The following is a 19,533-nucleotide window of genomic DNA, read 5'->3' as shown; positions in this document are numbered from 1 at the left end:
TCATTATCATCATGTATTCATAAATGTCATTCCAAACCCGTATGACTTACTTTCTTCTGTAAAAGACAAAAGGATATATTTTTAAAAATTTGCATACTGCTTTTATAATAAACTGGGAATGTCAATTTATGTTTTTTATAAAACGACTTATCCTATGAAATGTCCTGTTAGATTCATTATATTTTTTCACTCTATATAGAAACTTAAGGTTAACCTATTGATGGTTGTTATTGTATCATTTTTATAGTTTTACTATTAAAATTAAAATCTTATTTTACAGAGTACAATTGTAAAATTGTACAGATTGTTGGGTTTGTACAGATTGTTATTATTCACTGATTTTTGACACGCTTTCAAATGTGTTTCAGAAGATTCAAACATATGTCCTAAACTAATATCCAGTTACAAAATTTAACTTCGGTCACCATTCTATTTCATTTATGGAGAAAAAAACAGCATGAACATTCTTCAGAATATCTCCTTTTGTGTTTATTGTAAGAAAGAAAACAAGTTTGAAATGACATGAGTCAAACATTGTCATGTTCTTTGTTAAATTCCTAAAAATCTGATAAAAATAGTGGATATGAATTAAAAACAGAACTCTGATGCAATCGCTGCCATCACTCATTATACACAAACAGCTTGAGATAAATCATGCCACCACAGTCATCTCCTCTCATTATGGTTTGAATAAGAAACCTTCTATCACACAGCGGAAAAAACAAACAGCTCCTTGCTTCTCTTTCCTATCTCAGGTTTTTCAGTTCTATGTAAATATTCATAGAGATTAACAAGAAGAGCTTACAGAAACCTGTCAGTTTTACTAATCTGGACAGTCTGATATGCATTCCTGAGCTGGGGGAAACTACATATTTAAGCTTTGGAAAGTATGCAGGGAAAGTGGAATGCTTTCTCCGTAATGTCACCTTGCTTAGAAATATAAAGATTCATTTCAATGAATTTTGTTGTAAAAGCAGTTTTCTTTTGGAAAATGGAAGAGTAGTCAAAATCATGAAAATATTTGTTTTGGTTGAAGATCAAAATATTTGTTTTGGTCAAACCAAAGGATAAAGAAAGATTTGTGGATGTTGCCAGATATATTACATCGTGCCCTCTAGTGGCTATGAAGATCAATTCAGTATGTTACATAAAGAAAATAAAGAACTCACAGATGGTCAAAGCAGATTATTAAAAACGTTTTATTAACATTTTATTTATTTCATTTAAAAGTAAAAGTCTGGCAAATGTACAAAATCAATTTACAATTCCCTCACATTTTACAAATGCTTTAAACAGAACTGTACTGCATGTAAACTGATTGGGCCTTTCTGCTTTCACAGAAAAGCATTTGAAAAACCCTCACATACAAATATGAGGGCAACAGGAAACAAGGGTAGTTGTGTTTTTTTTTATTTATTTTTTTTTATTTAAATAATGCAATCCTGCATTTGTTGAGGAACTAAACAAGACATTAGATACTAAAAAAAATAGTACACATGTCCTTGTGCTTCTACAAACCATCTAGTGAAAGGGATTGTCAAGCTCATCCGGGAGACTTTTAGAAGTAAATAAATCTCTCTTTAAAATAAGTGCATATGAACAAAATTCACAAAATTCTCGGCCATCCCTTCATTTACATTCTATGGACTTAATAGTATCAAAAGAAGCTTCAAATACATTGTAAGCCATATCCGCTTATTTGAATATGAACAAATAAATAAATTACACTACAAGAATATCCTTTGCGATGCTGGAACCATGGAACATACTCAATGTAAGGTACGTGAACGCAAATGGTTTAAGCCAAGCAAACTTAATTTTGTGTGTCATTGTATTCTTGTCTGTCTAGGATTGCAATCCTAAACCACATTATATACAGACATTTGAAGGTAACTATCGTAAAATGGGAAAACATGCTTGCAATGCATTGTCAACTTGGTTAAAGGATGTTTCCAGCATATTATACCTCTTTTCCACCAAAATAGTTTGCGTTCCTATGGCAGACCCAGTACTCCACCAGGAGAACTGGAGCCTGTCGCAAATTTAATAAAATGAAAAGCAACCGACTGAAGAGCATGTCAAAGATTTCAAAATGTCCCCAAAATAATCATGTCCTGTTTACAGACCAGAGCGGAACCAATTTTTCCCCATCCACCTGTCCATAATTCCTAGGAACTGTTCAGAGCGGTTTAATAATTGACACATAGTGTCTGTAAAAAAATAAAGGCTATGAGTGTATGAGTATTTCAAAATTATGTGAAATAATTAGTAAATTCTTGTTCCAGCTGTTCATAATTCTATCAACTCAACAACTCACAGTTTGAAGAAATGCATGTAAAAGAAAAGGTCACATGGTGTCATGAATAATTCTGAAACAGCACCTGTCATCGGATAAGGCCAGGCAGGCTCTTGAATAATTATAAGAACCTGCAAGCAGACATAATTTGAGGATGATCTTTCACACCTTCAGTGTGGTCCAAATTCAACTTGGTCCTAAAAGTCTGAGGCAGCAACACAACCAATCACTGTCCAGCAGTCAGGGTGAAGCCCCTCTTCACCTTCACTGATGATGTCACTTCCACCTCCTCCATGGCTCACTCCTATGTGCTCGTGCTAGCCTGACTGTCTTTGTGTTTTTAATCAGATGAAGGTGGGCTCAAGGGAAAGGCTGTTTCTGCAGGGAGAAGTGTATCTTGTTGTTTGGCCTCTTCTCGCAAAACCATGCTGAGATCCATCTCATGAAATTCCAAATCGAATGGAGGAGGAGTTGAGGAATCTGGGGGAGATTCACATCCTGTGCAAGACTGTGAAGAAAAGCAATAACTTAGAACTTCCATTTGAGGCCACATTAGTTATGTTACTAAGCATGTTGCTAAGCTAACACTCTAAAACACTCTTTAGTACTGAACACTACATCTATGGAGTTGACATTTCTCTTATCCACCATCTTGAATTAAAATGTTGAATGAGCTTGTTGCAACGCATTCTTGGTAATTATCTTATTTGTGAAAGATATATGCAGTGAGAACAGCATCATAATCTGGCCAGAACTAGAAAGAAGGCAAAATGTTAGTACAGACTGTGTAATTTTGGAACTACTCACTGTAATGTTGATGGCTTTTGGTAGGCAGCCGGTTTGAATCCATGGGTGAACCTGAGTTAACTCTTTCTTCTGGTCTTCCGTAAAGTGAGGCTGATGCTTCAGAACAGCTTTCAAGGCATCTCGGTCTTCTTTCAGTACTGAGTCTCTGTCTCTGTGCACATACACATAAAAATTAATGAACTCTATCTTTAAGCTACACTTAATAATACAATATTTCTTCCTGTATTTGTCAGGGAGTGAAACAGGGAGAAAAAAGAAAAAAGCCCAGCGAGTCCAAGTTGCATTGTAAATAAAGTGCCGAAACTCATAATTACAGACTGTTTTTTACCTCCAATCAAATACACCAGAAACAGCTAATCAAGGTCTTTGGGTGATGTTTTTGTTCTTTTTAAATAACAGACATTCACAAGTTCATACTTACAAACAATCAGATAATAAAAATGAATGCGTATTTGGCGTAGTGTCCGAGGGGAGGACTCCGAGCTCAGAATTTTGGCCAGAACCCAGAGTACTCCCCCCGTATCTTACGATTAGAAGAGACGGTGAGTTGATGCAGGACACTGTCAATGAACCTAGGGGAGTTGGCTAAGTTCATATATAGGCCTCATCTCGTACTGATTGGATAGGCAATTTGAACATGTTCCTCCCGAACATTTTTTATAAAACATCATAAGGTGTCAGAACAGATTTAGAGCTAACTTTGGTAAAATGGCCTTACTTGATGGGAATCTGGTATGTCATCATGACCTTGTCATCTGTGTTGGCCATGAGGAGCCAGATGGGGTCCTGCAGGACAAACTTTATAAACTGTTCCCCTCCCAGATCTCCAGATGCTGGTTTCTGAGTGTGATCATTCTCTGACGAGTCAATGCTTCCAAAGTACTTGCTAGTATTACTGCTCCCTGAGATAAAAAATAATAATAATACATTTTATTTTTATGGAAAAGAGCAACCAGTACAACTCTTATAAATGTTCTTAATTTTTGTTCCACCACAGATAGAAAATCATACAGGTTTGAAATTGCCTTAGACTGAGTATTGGCGATTTTGGGTAATTTATGACTTTAAAGAGATCCCATGGTGTTGAGACTTGTATGGCTTAATATAACATAAATGATGTCTCTTACTGAATTATGTGGTAGAAAACCCATGAAAGATCTACGTTATTTAAAAAATCGATTTTATATTTGGACCATGGGCGGCGCCATTTTGTTTGCGTTCTAGGTTGATGACGTAGAGTGGTTGAACTCCTCAATCAGCTGGCATTACCCGTAGCTATTTTTACCACAACGCAACTCGAAAATTGTTTCAGAGTTAAACAAAACAAATGAATTGCTTTGTAATTGTACTTAAAACACACTCAAACATACATGTGCACACAAACTCACCTACACAAGTCACAAACAGATCGGCGGGCGCGCGCACACACACACCTGACTGCTCTGTCTCAATCGCATGCATCATCACCAAAACATCCTGCCTCTCTTCCTCACGTTACTTTATCCCATCGTCCTACCTAGATATTTCCCTCTGCTGGTCACATTAGGCATTATAGTTAATCTACTATCAACAGTCTATCTAGGGAACAGGATGTGTTGAACAGGATATCAACACAGGGAATAGATTGAGGGTTATGTATGCGCGCGCAGTGCGTGCGTGTGTGTGTGTGTTCGCGCCGATCTGTTGGGGTGTGTGTGTGTTCGCGCCGATCTGTTGGGGTGTGTGTGTGTGTGTGTGTGTGTGTGTGTGTGTGTGTGTTCGCGCCGATCTGTTGGGGTGTGTGTGAGAGTCTGTGTGAGAGAGAGAGTTTGTGTGCACATGTATGTTTGAGTGCGTGAAGTCGGACAGCTGTTTGTAAATCGGCTGTACACTCGTTATTGCGGTGGAACGTGAGACTGAATGACTGCACTCGAACATGCACTATGGTGTCGGACAACACTACAAATGTCCGTCCCTTCAAATAATGCCCTATTTAAGGGTATAGGGTCGATTTCAGATTCAGCCCCTGTCGTGGAGACTGAGCAGCCCAACATCTCGATTGAGACAGAGCCTGTCGTGTGCGCGCCCGCCGATCTGTTTGTGACTTGTGTAGGTGAGTTTGTGTGCACATGTATGTTTGAGTGTGTTTTAAGTATAATTACAAAGGAATTCATTGGTTTTGTTTAACTCTGAAACAATTTTCGAGTTGCGTTGTGGTAAAAATAGCTACGGGTAACGCCAGCTGATTGAGGAGTTCAACCACTCTACGTCATCAACCTAGAACGCAAACAAAATGGCGCCGCCCATGGTCCAAATATAAAATCGATTTTTAAAATAACGTAGATCTTTCATGGGTTTTCTACTACATAATTCAGTAAGAGACATCATTTATGTTATATTAAGCCATACAAGTCTCAACACCAGGGGATCCCTTTAAGAACGAAGCATACATTAGTAAATTACTCACTTGTGCCACTTCCAGATGTGCTACACTCATTAGATCCAGAGGCAAATGACCCAGACCCAGACCCTGATGACCCAGAGCCTGAGGCAGCAGAGCCAGTGCCTGAGCGGGAGTCCTCTTGCAGCAACAGGTCCAGCATGTCACTGGAAGTCGACATGGAATCCTGGTTGGATTCATTGACTTCATGCTAAAAGAAGTTAACTTAAAGTTAGCCAAGAAACAACGTAATGAAAAACATCTGAGTTTAAACTGGTTCTTAATACTTACGCTGTTATTTGGTTTGGCATCTTTGGTGTTGCTGCGATTGCTGTAATTCTGCACTATAGTCCCGCCCCCTTGAGTTGCGCCTACTCCTGGGGGTGGAGTCTGTTGCGTAGCATCTGTTCTGTTGATTGGCAATTCCTCAAGTTGTAGAAGATTAAGTGGGGAGGAGCATCGGGACTGAAACAGAGGGGAACCGACCCCTTCTCTTTCGCCAGCCTGTTGCCCGGTGGACTGGGGTGTGCTGGAACGAGAGTGTCCATGTGGTGTAGTGTTGGCATTTCCTGCTGGCATTGCTTGACAGTTGGGGGAAATGAATGGGAGATTTGGGTTGTAGAACTGCTGGGGAATAACTGCAGGCATCGTGGGATTCATTTGAGAGACCAATGGATTTAACTGCCCTATTGCAGGGTTGAATGATTGTACACCAGGGTTCATTTGAACAACAGAGCAAGGGAACTGGCCGAAGGGGTTCATCTGGGCAGGCAATTGCCCACTGAGCTGAAAGTTGGCTTGGTTCAACTGAGGTCCTGGATTACCAAGTTGTGGAAACATATAATTGGGCAACATGAAGGTCATGACTGGTGGCATCACTGGAGGAAAGCCTTGAATGGGGAACCTAGGGACTCCCGGTTGCAAGGAGGGATCCATTCCCATCTGAGGCATGAAGGGCGACGAAATGGGAATGGGCATGTAGCCTGGTGGAATGGAGGTCATCATGGGAACACCACTGGTCTGGGATGCTGCAGATGGTGACCAAGATGTTGAAGAGTGCTGGGCTGAGGGGAAGTTGGGTCTTATATCTGCAGGATTGGCTCCTCTATAGGGGTCAGATTTAGAGAGGGAGGGAATGTCCGGAATGTTGCCATCTACTTGGTGTTTCCGCCTTTTCCCACCTCTGCCATTCCGGCGACTGTTGCTTTTACCCACAGAAGGATAATTCTGGGAGCAAATCACTCCTAGACAGAACAAGCCAAAAATAATAAGGGATTAAGTAAAGGAAGTCCCACAGATAAATGACCCATGAACAACCAAACAATGCTGTTACCGTTTGTCCCCGGTGTAGACGTGCTTCTGCGCTGTGGTGGCTCTCTGGGCTGGACCATCCGCAGCTGGCTCACATCTCTAAAACGGTTGAGGAAGGCTTGCTCTTCTTGCTGGGTATGTGTGGATAACACCGCCTTAGTGAGACCCTTTCCTGCACTTCCTCCACCTCTTCTCTGGTTCTCCATTTCTTTTTCAGGAACAGCAGCAGTGGGGGACAAGGTCTGCTGAGGGTTCACACGCATAGGAGAGGCAACAGCAGTAGGTGGAGCTGACATGGAAGGTGTGGGGGTGGTTGGTGGCTCCTCCATCATAACAATATCTGGATGTAGATCAAACAGAAGAGATTGCTTAATTTTACACGGTCTGACATGAAATACAATACCTTGCATAAGTCAAATGACAAGAATAGGCTGGGAAAAGTGTTAAGACCTGATTCAGGTGGCTTTTTGTCACCAACGTGAACGATGGTGCTGCTGAAACTGCACTGGGAAGTGGCCGAGACGACGCTTTCTGCCTTACAGTGTAAAGCCAGAGGGGTTAGGGGGTGTCCTGGGGCTGCAGCGACAACTTTTGACCCCTTGTTCACCACTGCTATGTCTAAAGAGAAGAGTGAACTTCAATCATGTACAGCTACACACAGAGCATACACAGACATCAGGTGATACTGAAGAAGTATGACTAGTGATTGATTGCACTAGTCTGGTTCTCTGTGCCTGACTTTCTGAATACATAAAGGATGTGTTGGGTGAATTTCCCATTGCCCTTTAAAAATAATTTACTGACCTTCGGTTGCTCCAGCTCCTTCCATTTGTTTATCATCATCAGAGGTAGAAGAGGTATAGGAAGATGAGCCACACTTCCTCTTTATTGTGCCTGGGACATTAAAGCTCTCCAGATATCTGAACAACACAATGAAAAACATAAGACCACCAACATATCCAATACACATACTTCTCACACAACCTATAAAACATATTTTGTCTCATAAAATGGGAGAAATAAAAATAAATTCACACAAAACAAATCCTGGTATAGGCAGAAACAAAGGCAAGAGAATCACCGTATGATGTTGTCCAGACAGTTGATCTGCTGGTATGAGTAGATGGTGGGCAGCTCCATCCTGGGTGGAGTGGACAGTGCTAAATCTGCCAGACCTTCTTTAGCAGATGCCTCTGCTGTGTCTGCTGCCTTTGCCAGTGCTTCAAAAACATGACAGCAATCATGTCACTTCAAATTTAATAACAAGCCTGTGCCCTCAGGCTAAAGAGTTTAATATCAGGTCATTATTACTGATATATTAGCAATGTTTACCTAAGCTACCCTGTTTTAGAGCTGGTTGTCGGTTACGGGATTCAGCGAAGACCTGCTGTCCACTCGCCTTTACCATGTGCATGTCTTTACAAATCTGCTCAAACGTCATCTAGGAAGCAATAAATGAGGAAATATAGGTTGACATGGTACATTCTATACATATAATACAATAATAACATTTATACAAATGAAGACAGAAAATGATATGAAATTTCAGAAGCCAACATACTTTTTGGGATACGCATGTACACTACCATTCAAAGGTTTGAGGTCAGTAAGATTTAAGTAATTCATATTTTTATTCATTAAGGATGGATTAAATTGATCCAAAAAAAAAAAAAAGAAATTTATAATGATACAAAAGTTTATCATTTCAAATAATTGCTCTTATAGGGATAGTTAACCCATTTAAATATGTAATTATGTCATTACTTTTAAACCCTATATTATATTATATTATATTATATTATATTATATTATATTATATTATATTATATTATATACATTTTTGTGAACTCTCTCTTTACATCATATACTATCATTAAATTAATTCATACTCTTATTTCATTAAGTAAAGACTTTTAAAGACGTTTTTTAACATATTTCAATTTGAATAAATTTTGTTCTTTTGACCTTTCTAATAAATCAAACCATCCTGAAAAGAATGCATCACGGTTTTCACAAAAATATCAAACAGCACAACTGTTTTGAACATTGATAATAATAAGAAATGTTTCTTGAGCAAATCAGCCTATTTGAATGATTATTAGAATGATAATGGAAATTTAGCTTTGGCATTACAGTAATACATTATATTTTAAAATATATTTAATTGGAATTATTTAAATTGTACAAATTTTTCACAATATTACAGTTTTTACTGTACAATTTACTATATTTCTGATCATACTTGGTGAGCATAAAATATTTATTTTTTAAAACATGAAAAATAATGATATGGTCAACACCGACCTTGTGAATGGTAGTGTGTGTTGCACACTGCACAGACAAACACCAACAAACAGGGTTAACACACCGATCCAATGAACTCCGACAGACATGTTTGTTGGCGTTTGACTGTGATGGCCTTAAAATGCTGTAATGTGTACATCAGGATTGATAATGATAAATGCCCTCACTGGTTTCCTGGGCTTGATCTGGTCCTCGGAAGCATGTCCGTTACTCTCAGAGGAGGAAGCGGCGCTTTGCTGGTGGTCGTGGGAGCCGCTGCTTCCCAGGCTGCCGTACCCCTGTGAGCTCCCACCATGAATGGGCTGCACCAGGTACCGGTGGATCAACTCGTTCAGCTGCGGCACATCTGGGGACATGGTTTTTACCTCCCCGCCCTCTGGGGCAGTGAACACATCCTCGTTCAGTGGACTCCTACAGAGAGGAAGCTTTGTGAGACCACTTAACAGTAGATTAGCTTATGTGATTGCATGCTCATTTAGAACTCACTACCATCATGCTAGAATGGTTGCAAGGGTGTTGGTTTCTATCTAGACGTTGATTTCCTTTTTAATATGATTCCCATATTAAAGCTGCACTATGTAATTTATCTGTCCGCTAGAGGGCGCCTATTCAAAACACAGGCGTAGTTTGATGACGCCAAGTTTGAGCGCAGAATCTAGGGACATGTGGTCTTCACCGCACAGCTAGTGGAAAAGAATCGGGATAAGAATCTGGCAGAAATCATGTTCATGTATGCGATTATTAACGTTACTGTAGTGTGAAGCAAAGCAGGACTGAGTGTTGAGGAGCTGAGCACGGCCGCTGGAGCGATCGTTGCTGATCACACAGCTCGAGAGCAGCGGGTCTTTTATTAAGACAGGTCGTTGGTGCCATTTCCGCTTTTCTGGTCATGAGTATGAGGTAAAAAAGCTCTGTTTATCATATTAGATACATTTAAGTGTGTTTAAAATTATGTTATGATGTTACTCTGTGCGTTCACTCAGCGGCTGTTGTGACACTTGTTGCACACTGCTAAGAGTAAAGCGCTTCTGCAGAATAATACAGGAAACTGAGGGTGCAGATATGACGCAATTGATAGGTGAATACCTCAGATGTCCTGGTTCCATGGTTAAAAAAGCAATTTTCTCACAATTTACAAATAGTTGGAAACCTTTGGGTTATTATATTGTAAGAACTCAGCTGAACAAAATATATAACACTGGCCTAGTGGTTTTTGGATATTTTACTGCAAAAATAATACATAGTGCACCTTTAAGGAGAAATGAGAAAAAGTGCAGCCACTTACGTCCGAACTTTGTGACGTCCCACGATGAAAGCCACCTTCCTGCTCCAGGGGTTGATGAAGGATGACCAGCTGGTGTCGATGGTCAGGTACTCCCCACTTCGTGCACGCATACGCAGGGGCGAGTGATCAAATGGCTGCCCTGCAAACTGGAGAACTGATGAAGGAAGGACGAAAACAAGACCGATTAATTCTGCTGCACAAATAGTCACTACTGAATTGTGTCTGCGTCTAGAATGGCTGACTCACTTTTCTTGTGAATGGCCACCATAAGGACTCGGTCTTCTGGATGCAGGTAAATAAGTACCGGTTTCCCAACCAAGTCCTGAGGCAAGTAACCAAGTAATGGCACAGCCCTGCAAATGAGAGAGGAGAAGGTTCATGTAACGTCTTTAAAAGAAACATGGGGGGTAATCAATGCGAGACAGCTCCAGGTAAAATGCGAACCTTTCATCAATCTCTTGGAAGAGACAGTTTGGGGTGTGACTGGTGGTAAAAATTCTCTTGTCTGCTGGGATACGAGGTGCTGTTATGTGAAAAGCAGAAGAACGTTAAGAACAGCCACAACAACAGAGAGCAAGGTGTGATTATTTTATTACAGTGTGTCAATATTGGGTTTCATTTAGTAAGTACACTGCCATTTAAAAGAGGTATGTAAGATTTATCTTATGCTCACCAAGACTGCATTTTATTAATATTGCATTATTCCTATGATAGCCTTTATTTGAAACAGTAATCTTTTGTAGCATTATAAATGTCTTTACTTGTCCTTGCTGAATAAAAGCATTGATTTCCTTCAAAACACTTAAATCTTACTGACCCCAAAATTCTGAATGGTAGTGTATTTGACATTAAAACTATCTTGTTTACCCTCGTAGCCCGAGTGAACTCTCTCAGCGATGAGGAGGCAGCAGGGCTCAGGTTGGGATGTGTCCGAGTCCCTCAGGGTTAGCTGATATGGCGTGAGACGGAAGGGGTAATACTTCACTTCACTAGTGTCACTGTCCCTACCTCTGCTGATCCGACAAAACATTGACTTTTCCTCGGCACAGTCTACCTGTGAAGCTGCACACAAATGGAGCTTTAGTAAATACTCATTTTTCCCAGCGTACTTTTGGTCAAACTTTATAAATAATAGTTTGAATAGAAGTTTACTTCGCAATACCATTACACCTCATCCTAACTAGGTGAATTTTGGAAATTTTTCAGTTGTCACTTAAAGCTAAATACTGTGTAAAGTAACAAAATTATTATTCTTTTTTTAAGTGTGCCAATATCAACACTATTGGCTGGTTAGGAAAAACACATGTGCATGGTAGCTTTATAACTTTTTATGGTAAATACAACTGTCTGTAACCAGTGCTTAATTTAAACCAGAATCCTGTTTAGGAAAATGTCAGATTTGTTTTTAAAAGATCTGGCTTGTGACAGAGCATGCATGTTCATGCAGGGAGAAGTGGAACGTTTGGAGAGAGTGTATATACCTGATATTCAATAAAAATATATATAATATCCCCAAAATGTAAAAAAGACACAAGTAAAGCTGGTACGTAGTACATATACGAGGCGCATCTCACTGTATCATTGCATGATACTTTTGTATAATTTTTGTTGTTTTAGCTTGGTTGCTGTTCATTACCATTATAGGAAGGACCTTTGAGGTCCGAAAAAGATAGAAGGACTTTCATTTCAGGATGGATTATCCCTTTAAAGAACCATATTCAGGTATGTGTACTACTGAGCATTACATGATTTGTGTCAAGTGCAGGTGCGATGGATCGCGTACAAACCAATAGCATGTCAGAATGGTAAATCCACAATCAAATTCACTCTATCCGGATAGGCTGTTTTTTAATAATGGCAAATCGGAAGGAAATAGGAGTAAGAAGGCTATTTTTAAGGCAGCTATTCTAGTTGCTATTTACAATAAGTGCAAAAAGCGATAGATGCTATTTACACCAAGTGTTAATAGCAGCTAGATTATATTTACACTCAGTGAAAATAAAATTTTCTTAGCGATGGATGATATTTACACTAAGTGCAAATAGCTATAGATTCTATTTACCAAGTGAAAATAGTGATATATTCTATTTACACCATATAAAAGTAGCAGTTCTTTGCCATATAAATAAATTGTTGTAAATTATTATTTTTATTTAAATTATTAAATGGATGCCGCCTTAAAGGGCCAAGAAAAACCCCTTCTTACCCCTATCCCTAACCCTATCCAATAAATGCTTTTATCGTTATTAAACATTTAGTTTGGCACTTTATTTCCACATTTAGAACATTTTCTTGATTTTTATTGAAAATAAATGCTTTTCCGATGTGATTTGTGATGAGAAAAGAGAGAAGAGCCAGCTTTGCAAAAGACGGATTCGAAGCCATGTTGATCACGTCACAAACAGTGATCTATTAGCCATGCATACACTTTACTGATTGCGCCACTGAGGATGTTAAACCATGGGCGTTTTTTTTTTAAAACTTGTTTGGCACAGCCAAGAATTGTTAGGCGGAGCTATAGCGAATAACAATTGCCAACAAGGCACGCTTTTTGCGTGAAAATGTAAGGGGTAGAAGTAAAAAGTCGGCTGAAAAATAACTACTTAAAGTATAGATACCCAAATTTTACACTAACTAAGGGAACAAAGTATTTGTTCTTCGTTACTTGACACCTCTGGTAGCTATTTACAGTACGTTCAATAATAGAGAAAATAATAAACTAGGCTGTAGTTAGGGCCATGCAGAGGCTTATGAATGATGCTCTTATTTATTGTGCTATCACTGTTTAGTAATGTCATTTGGCATTCCAGGAAGACTAAGGTTGTATGGTCAGTGTTGGTCACAGCACCTTTTAATTGTTGTTTTGGATCCGGCAATTATTAGTTTACAAATTAAGCACTGTCTGTATTTGATTTACAAAATGTTCTGTGCACTGTCGCTATATTCGTGCAGTCAAAAAGCTTCAACATACTGGTGCCTGCGCAGGAGGACCATGGCGGCAGGCGGCTGGGAGCGGTGCTGCTGTAAAAGGTGCTGACATCCTGAGGCGCGAGCAGCTCGGAAAACAGAGCCCCCTGCAGCCGCTCGGGTTTACAGCGCAGCAGAGAGGCAGCCTGGGATGAGATGTACACCACTTTACCAGAAAGAAACGACACTGCCACAGAGAACGTGTCCTAGGATGGAATAGAGAAAGAAATGCATGTGTTAGATTCTTCTAAAGCGTCACAGCATGATGTGTACGAGGTAACCTGTCCAGTCATACCGTGTTTTGAAGGGTGTACTCTGATGTAATGTTGTCTAGCTCTTCGATAGTAAACGACGACAGGTCCAAACAACACCCATGGCTCTCTTCCACACTCCACTGATGGTAGTACTCTTGATTAGCTACAGGAGAACACAACACACCCTTTCATTGGCACACACATCATGCCAGAACAAGGAGATTTAATCAAAGTTTGTGTTTGTTTACTCACCCCGCACTTGTTTGACACAGCTAAGCGCATACTGCAGGGAGGCTAGGGTGCTAGATCGGCCCTTCCTGTGCCGCTCCGCTGGCATGCGGATCTTAAGCTCGCGCAGGGCTTTCAGCAGCTCTCTCTGGGTCTGCAGCCGGGCTGACTGGTCACCGCTGGCTGCTTGGGAGGTCAGCTGATCCTGCTCCGAGCTGCCACTCAAAAGACTGTATGACACCGAGCTGCTAGGAGGCGAAGGGCTGTTTCCATTTGAGCTGAGAAATTAGCATGGGCGAAGTTGATGCTAGCATTAGACAAGTGTTTTATGATAGAAATGTTCTGCTACCGACAGTAATAGATTATCTATTGATGCAAACTTCTCAACTTTTTATGAATTTCACTGTTTTGAATTGGAAAAATGCAACCATGATTCATGTAATTCATAAATAAATGTGACGCGGAGGTAAAAAACCTTTGCATTTTCTAGACATAAGAATATGACTGAATTTATGAGTTTAAATTGATTACTTCAAGGGTTAGTGCACCTTAAAATTAAAATTCTGTCAATAATTACTTACCCTAATGTCGTTTGACATCCGCAAGACCTCGGTTCATCTCCGGAACACAAATGATGATATTTTTGTTGAAATCTGATGGCTGAAAGGCCTTCATTGACACTAATGTCATTTTCTCTCTCAAGACCCATAAAAGGCACTAAAGACATCATTACAAAGTCCATCTCACTACAGTGGTTCTACAATAATTTTATGAAGTGGCAAGAATAGTTTTTGTGCGCAAAAAACAAAACTAAATAATGACTTATATAGTGATGGGCCGATTTCAAGACAAAGATTCGAACTGTTAGGAATCGATTCAGCGTATCGATTCAGGATTCGGATCGCCAATGTCACGTGATTTCAGCAGTTTGACACGCGATCCGAATCATGAATCAATACACTGATGTTTTTCACACAAAACTTTGTTTTGAAATCGTGTCATCACTAGAAGTCATTATTTAGAAGTTTTTTTTGCGCACAAAAACTATTCTCGTCACTTCATAAAATTATTGTAGAACTACTGTAGTGAGATGGGCTTTGTAACAACATCGTATTTAGTGCCTTTTATGGGTATTGAGAGAAGAAATGACATTGGTGTCAATGAAAGCCTTTCTCAGCCATCGGATTGTATTCCGGAGATAAAAGGAGGTCTTACAGGTGTTGAACAACATTAGGGTAAGTAATTAATAACATTTTTTTCATTTTTGGGTGAACTAACCCTTTCATTACTACAATAAGACATAGAACGTCCATTTTAATCCTTTAATTATTCAATTTCTTTATTATTATTATTTATAATAATAAAAGTACAAAATTACAAAAAAGCCCCAAGCACAAAAGTTAAACTCTGCCTATGTAAATTGGCCAAAATTTAATTATTACAATACATTCCACATTTCAGAAATGAAACTTTACCCACAACCTCCATAATATGTATTCATAATTCACTCACTCAAAAAAAAAAAAAGCTTTTTGGAGATTCTGGCCACTTCTGTTTATTGGCCGATCATCTCAAAATGAGCCTGTCCAAAACCAGTCGATTACTCAAAATTATATAAAATGATTTACATACAATTTTAATTAGCCCTGAGTGAAGCATCATTATGCCTTAACCAGTTCCAAATAAAAAGGTTTCTTTGGAACAAAATTGCCAAGCTAAACCAAAACCCTGCAATTAGCTTAATAAACCTCATGTGTGAGCTATTTATGTCAAACCGCCTCCCCCATACATAATGTTTTTTTCTCTTTGCTGACTAAATTAGTTCAAAGTTTTTGTGGAAAGCTCGACATCCTTGATAAAAGTATTTTTGAATAGATTTTAATTCTATGTATCACGTACCTCTTGCTTTCTGTAGTCTCTGTGGATGAACTCTTGCCATTGTGAGAGCTGCAGGTGGATGCATCTCGTCCCATGTGTCCTTCGCTCTCCCTCTCAGCCGAGTCATTCCCGCTGGAATGGGCATCAGTGTCATCTGAGTGCGCTGGCTGAGGCGCTGTTGACATGTCCAGTCCGGGACAGACGGACTGGCTGTCAGTCATCCCGGGAGAAGGATTACTATGGGCTTCCCTTTCATCCTTATGTGTTGTTCCCTTCCCTGTACTAGTGACAAAGCTCACAGGTGTTTGGAAGTTGTCTTTACTCATAATGAAGCAGTATAAATGTATATATCACGTCAGTTTTGTGCATCTGTAAGGAATTTCTGACAAAGCAGGGCATGTGAACTCCAAGGTTATGTTTGGATGTATCCACTTAATAGACCATAAAGTTGCACACCATCTGGTAGGAAATAATAATAAAAAACAGGATAAGCAACTAGAGAGATATGAAGAGATATGAATTTAAACTGATTTCCAGAAGCACACAGAGAACAGAGAATAAAACAGAAGTACTCAGCATTCAACCCCTTGGTGGAGCAGTTCTTGTCAATTATGTAACAACTGTATAAAACTAAGTGTATCATTTTAAGCCTGCCCTTAAGAGTGAAACTAACATATTCATGTATTTACATGCATTAACATTACTGTTATGATGTTTTGTCATTATGATGAAGTGTCTTTAATATGTTAGTTTAATATGTTCAGAGCTTTATATTTGACACTACATTGTAATCTTCTAAACATATTTTAAAGTGGGAGGGTCAAAGAAGTATTTAGCTGAATTTATATACTGTACATAGCCTACATATTATATTGCACACAGTATACTTTTTTTAAAATCTATTTTCACTATTTATTGTATTTATTTTACTTTTAAATGCATTTTATGTTCATATATATTTTTAACCTTAACTGAAGAAGTGTTTGTCTCTCTTTTTTTTTCTCTGGATCATGCAGAAACTATTTTATTGCCAACACTGTGTACCCTAAATGTAAATGTAAATGTAATAAGTTTTAAAGAAAGTTTAACATTCTTTTTAATTTGTAAATACATATTTTATACTTTTAATTTAATATGTTTCAAGTTAAACCACAATGTGTAATTTTTGAAAAATGTGTAATTTTTCACAGCTAAAGGTCGCTTATAAAAAAATAAAAAAAAAGGATTTCGAGGCACTTTTTGCGCCGGAGATGAGCACTTCTGCTTTCTCATGTCGTGTATGTGTGACGATAACGCCAGCGCTGTTTTATCATATACATTTGAGTGTGTTGAAAGTTATATTATAATGCTACTCTGTTGGTTTCTTTTAATCCAAAAACTATTAAAAGTTTTTAATCCAAATAATAATAATACATAAATATAGTGATTTTTTCACTTATAAATCTAAACTAAAGTGTTAAGATTTGTTTAAAGCCTGTAATATGTTAATATATATATATATATATATATATATATATATATATATATATATATATATATATATATATATATATATATATATATATATATATATACTATGGAATCATTAGTAGCTATAAAATTATATTAACCATTAATCTTCCGTGTGGTATAAAACAAAGATAAAGAGTGTAACCTAAAAACACAGGATGTGTGGGAAGATCCATTTTGTATTGTTTACAACCATTCAGCATGAAACTAAAATATTGGTTTCCCCTATGTTTTGTTTTTCTGTTCTCCCGTTTTTCCTTACCCTGACAAGTTTCAGTTTTCAATGCATGTTGGACTTGTGCATCATTCATAATGAAGTAATATTTTAGAATGGCACTAAAAAAACTACTTTATATGGATTGAGCATTTGGAAATACAACATTTACAGTTATCTTTTCGAGACTCAGTTTCCTTTGCCTTCCTTGACAGATTGAAATATATGCGCTTAGATGGCTGTGAGTCCTCTATCTGTAGACCTGTGGAATTACCTGACATCATATAAACAAACACTGACTGAGAAATATTTTGATACAGCCAAGCACATTAAATGCATACTACATATTTGAAACATATATAAGCAAGTTATTAAAATATACTGGAATATAATGACATCAAATAAGCAACCAACTGGCCATATCTACAATGGCCACCCAAATAAAAATAAAAAAATCACCATAAAAAAAAACTGTTTAACAATGTTTAGGCAGTGCCATCCGGAAATGCCAATATTAAACGTTTTAGGGTTAAACGTTTTTTTTATAATTTTTTTATTATCAAATAGTTTTTAAACTGTCACGTATACACTTTCGAAGCAAGGCTATAAACACAATAAACAAAATACTATGACAACACGTAAATTTTTCTCACCTAATGAAAGAATTTCAATGATCCGACTTGAAGTTTAGGCTACTTTTCAGAGCTTGTATCCGAATGTAGACGCCTGTGCTAAACAGTAGTTACAATACAGAAACTCCCTAACCCGTGTGTGTGCGGACACCACCATCATTCTTGCTTTGGGAACAAATTTCACGTGTAACCAGCAACTCCCTAAACCATCTCTCATTGGCTCATAAACTACCATAACCCCGCCTGTTGTGCATAAACCCCGCCCATCAACTTGAAGCTCGTGCTGGTATTGGGCATATGGGCGGGGTCTCGATTGTTCGGCTCTCCTTTGTCACGTTGTAGCAGAGCTTCCCTCTGAATTCGCACTTCCCCCAACCGTATTAACCGCTGTGGAGGCGCATATGGGCTTTTTGTCAATGCGATACACGACGTCGCTGAAGATATGTCTCGCGTTCTACCGTTTGTAATGTCGCGTCTTTTATGTGGATTACAACATCAACACACTCTCGCGGAGCAGTCCCTCGTGCCCGTGCGTTCTTAGCGTGTCTGTCCACCTGTCACAGACACATGTGGGCGTGTGAGGACCATGCCAGCTATTAATGTTCAAAATCTGTCTCATGACTGCACTCCCTTCGTTTCCTGCTCAAACACACGGTGAGTAAGTAAATCACAACTGTGCACATGTGTGGACTATGTGTTAACCTTTGAGAAAATACTCCAATAATTGTATTTATTATTTCATTAATTATAATTTTTAATGATTAATACATTTAGTTAGTCTTTAGGCTGACTTCCAAACCCTGGCATCCCTTTCTAAATGTACTTTGGTGATGTCACAGTTTTCTAGTGGTAGCTGATAGTAATACCTTGGTACAAAATTAACCCTGCCAGGGTGATAAGGGTTTGTATGACCTTGAATGGGTTATTTTAAGATAATAAACGGCTGACTGTACTAGTGTGCATAAATGGTGGGGATATCTCGATTTTTCAAGGACTTTTTTGCATGTAATATATTTACTCCAGTAGGTGGTGACAAATAACCATATTGTGTATCACTGGGTCTTTTAATCACTCTTAAAATTTAAATGACCCCTTGATTTACTCACTCTTAAGCCACCCTAGATAAACATGACTTTCTTCTTTCATACAAATACAATTGGAGATAGATTAAAATGTCATGGTTTTTCCAAGATGGCAGTAAATAGAGGATGACGTATCCATCATAACCATCTGTCCATCTGTATATCCATCCATGCATCCATTCACAGTTTAGTTTATAACTTTTCAAGTATGGATATTTTTTTACGCAAATGCATTTCTTTGTTTCAGAAGGCCTTTTTTTAAAGTCTAGTTGACCCAAAAAATATATATTTTTTTAATTAATTACTTACCCTCATCTTGTTCGACACCCATAAGACCTCCGTTCATC

At 38.5% G+C, this 19,533-nt stretch overlaps 1 protein-coding gene across 1 annotated transcript; it reads right to left on the bottom strand.

Annotated features, from left to right (window-relative positions):
• Window positions 1-1,180: 1,180 nt before the first annotated feature.
• per1a (period circadian clock 1a) lies at window positions 1,181-18,273 on the bottom strand. The gene is made up of 20 exons (XM_067434054.1): window positions 18,126-18,273; window positions 15,771-16,208; window positions 13,896-14,149; window positions 13,685-13,806; window positions 13,394-13,595; window positions 11,290-11,484; window positions 10,867-10,945; window positions 10,669-10,775; window positions 10,423-10,576; window positions 9,305-9,548; window positions 8,166-8,274; window positions 7,915-8,053; window positions 7,638-7,753; window positions 7,284-7,451; window positions 6,856-7,173; window positions 5,814-6,766; window positions 5,550-5,733; window positions 3,822-4,005; window positions 3,104-3,254; window positions 1,181-2,804 (listed from the first exon to the last, which is right to left on the bottom strand). The coding sequence occupies exons 2-20, from the start codon at window positions 16,073-16,075 to the stop codon at window positions 2,637-2,639; spliced, it is 4,152 nt and encodes a 1,383-aa protein (XP_067290155.1). The 5' UTR covers window positions 16,076-16,208; window positions 18,126-18,273; the 3' UTR covers window positions 1,181-2,636.
• Between the last annotated feature and the right edge of the window lie 1,260 nt (window positions 18,274-19,533).

This window comes from Pseudorasbora parva, chromosome 23 (assembly GCF_024679245.1).
Source record: "Pseudorasbora parva isolate DD20220531a chromosome 23, ASM2467924v1, whole genome shotgun sequence".
NCBI lineage: Eukaryota > Metazoa > Chordata > Actinopteri > Cypriniformes > Gobionidae > Pseudorasbora > Pseudorasbora parva.
Note: the sequence above shows the minus strand (reverse complement) of the source record. Positions and strands in the feature narration are given on the sequence as shown.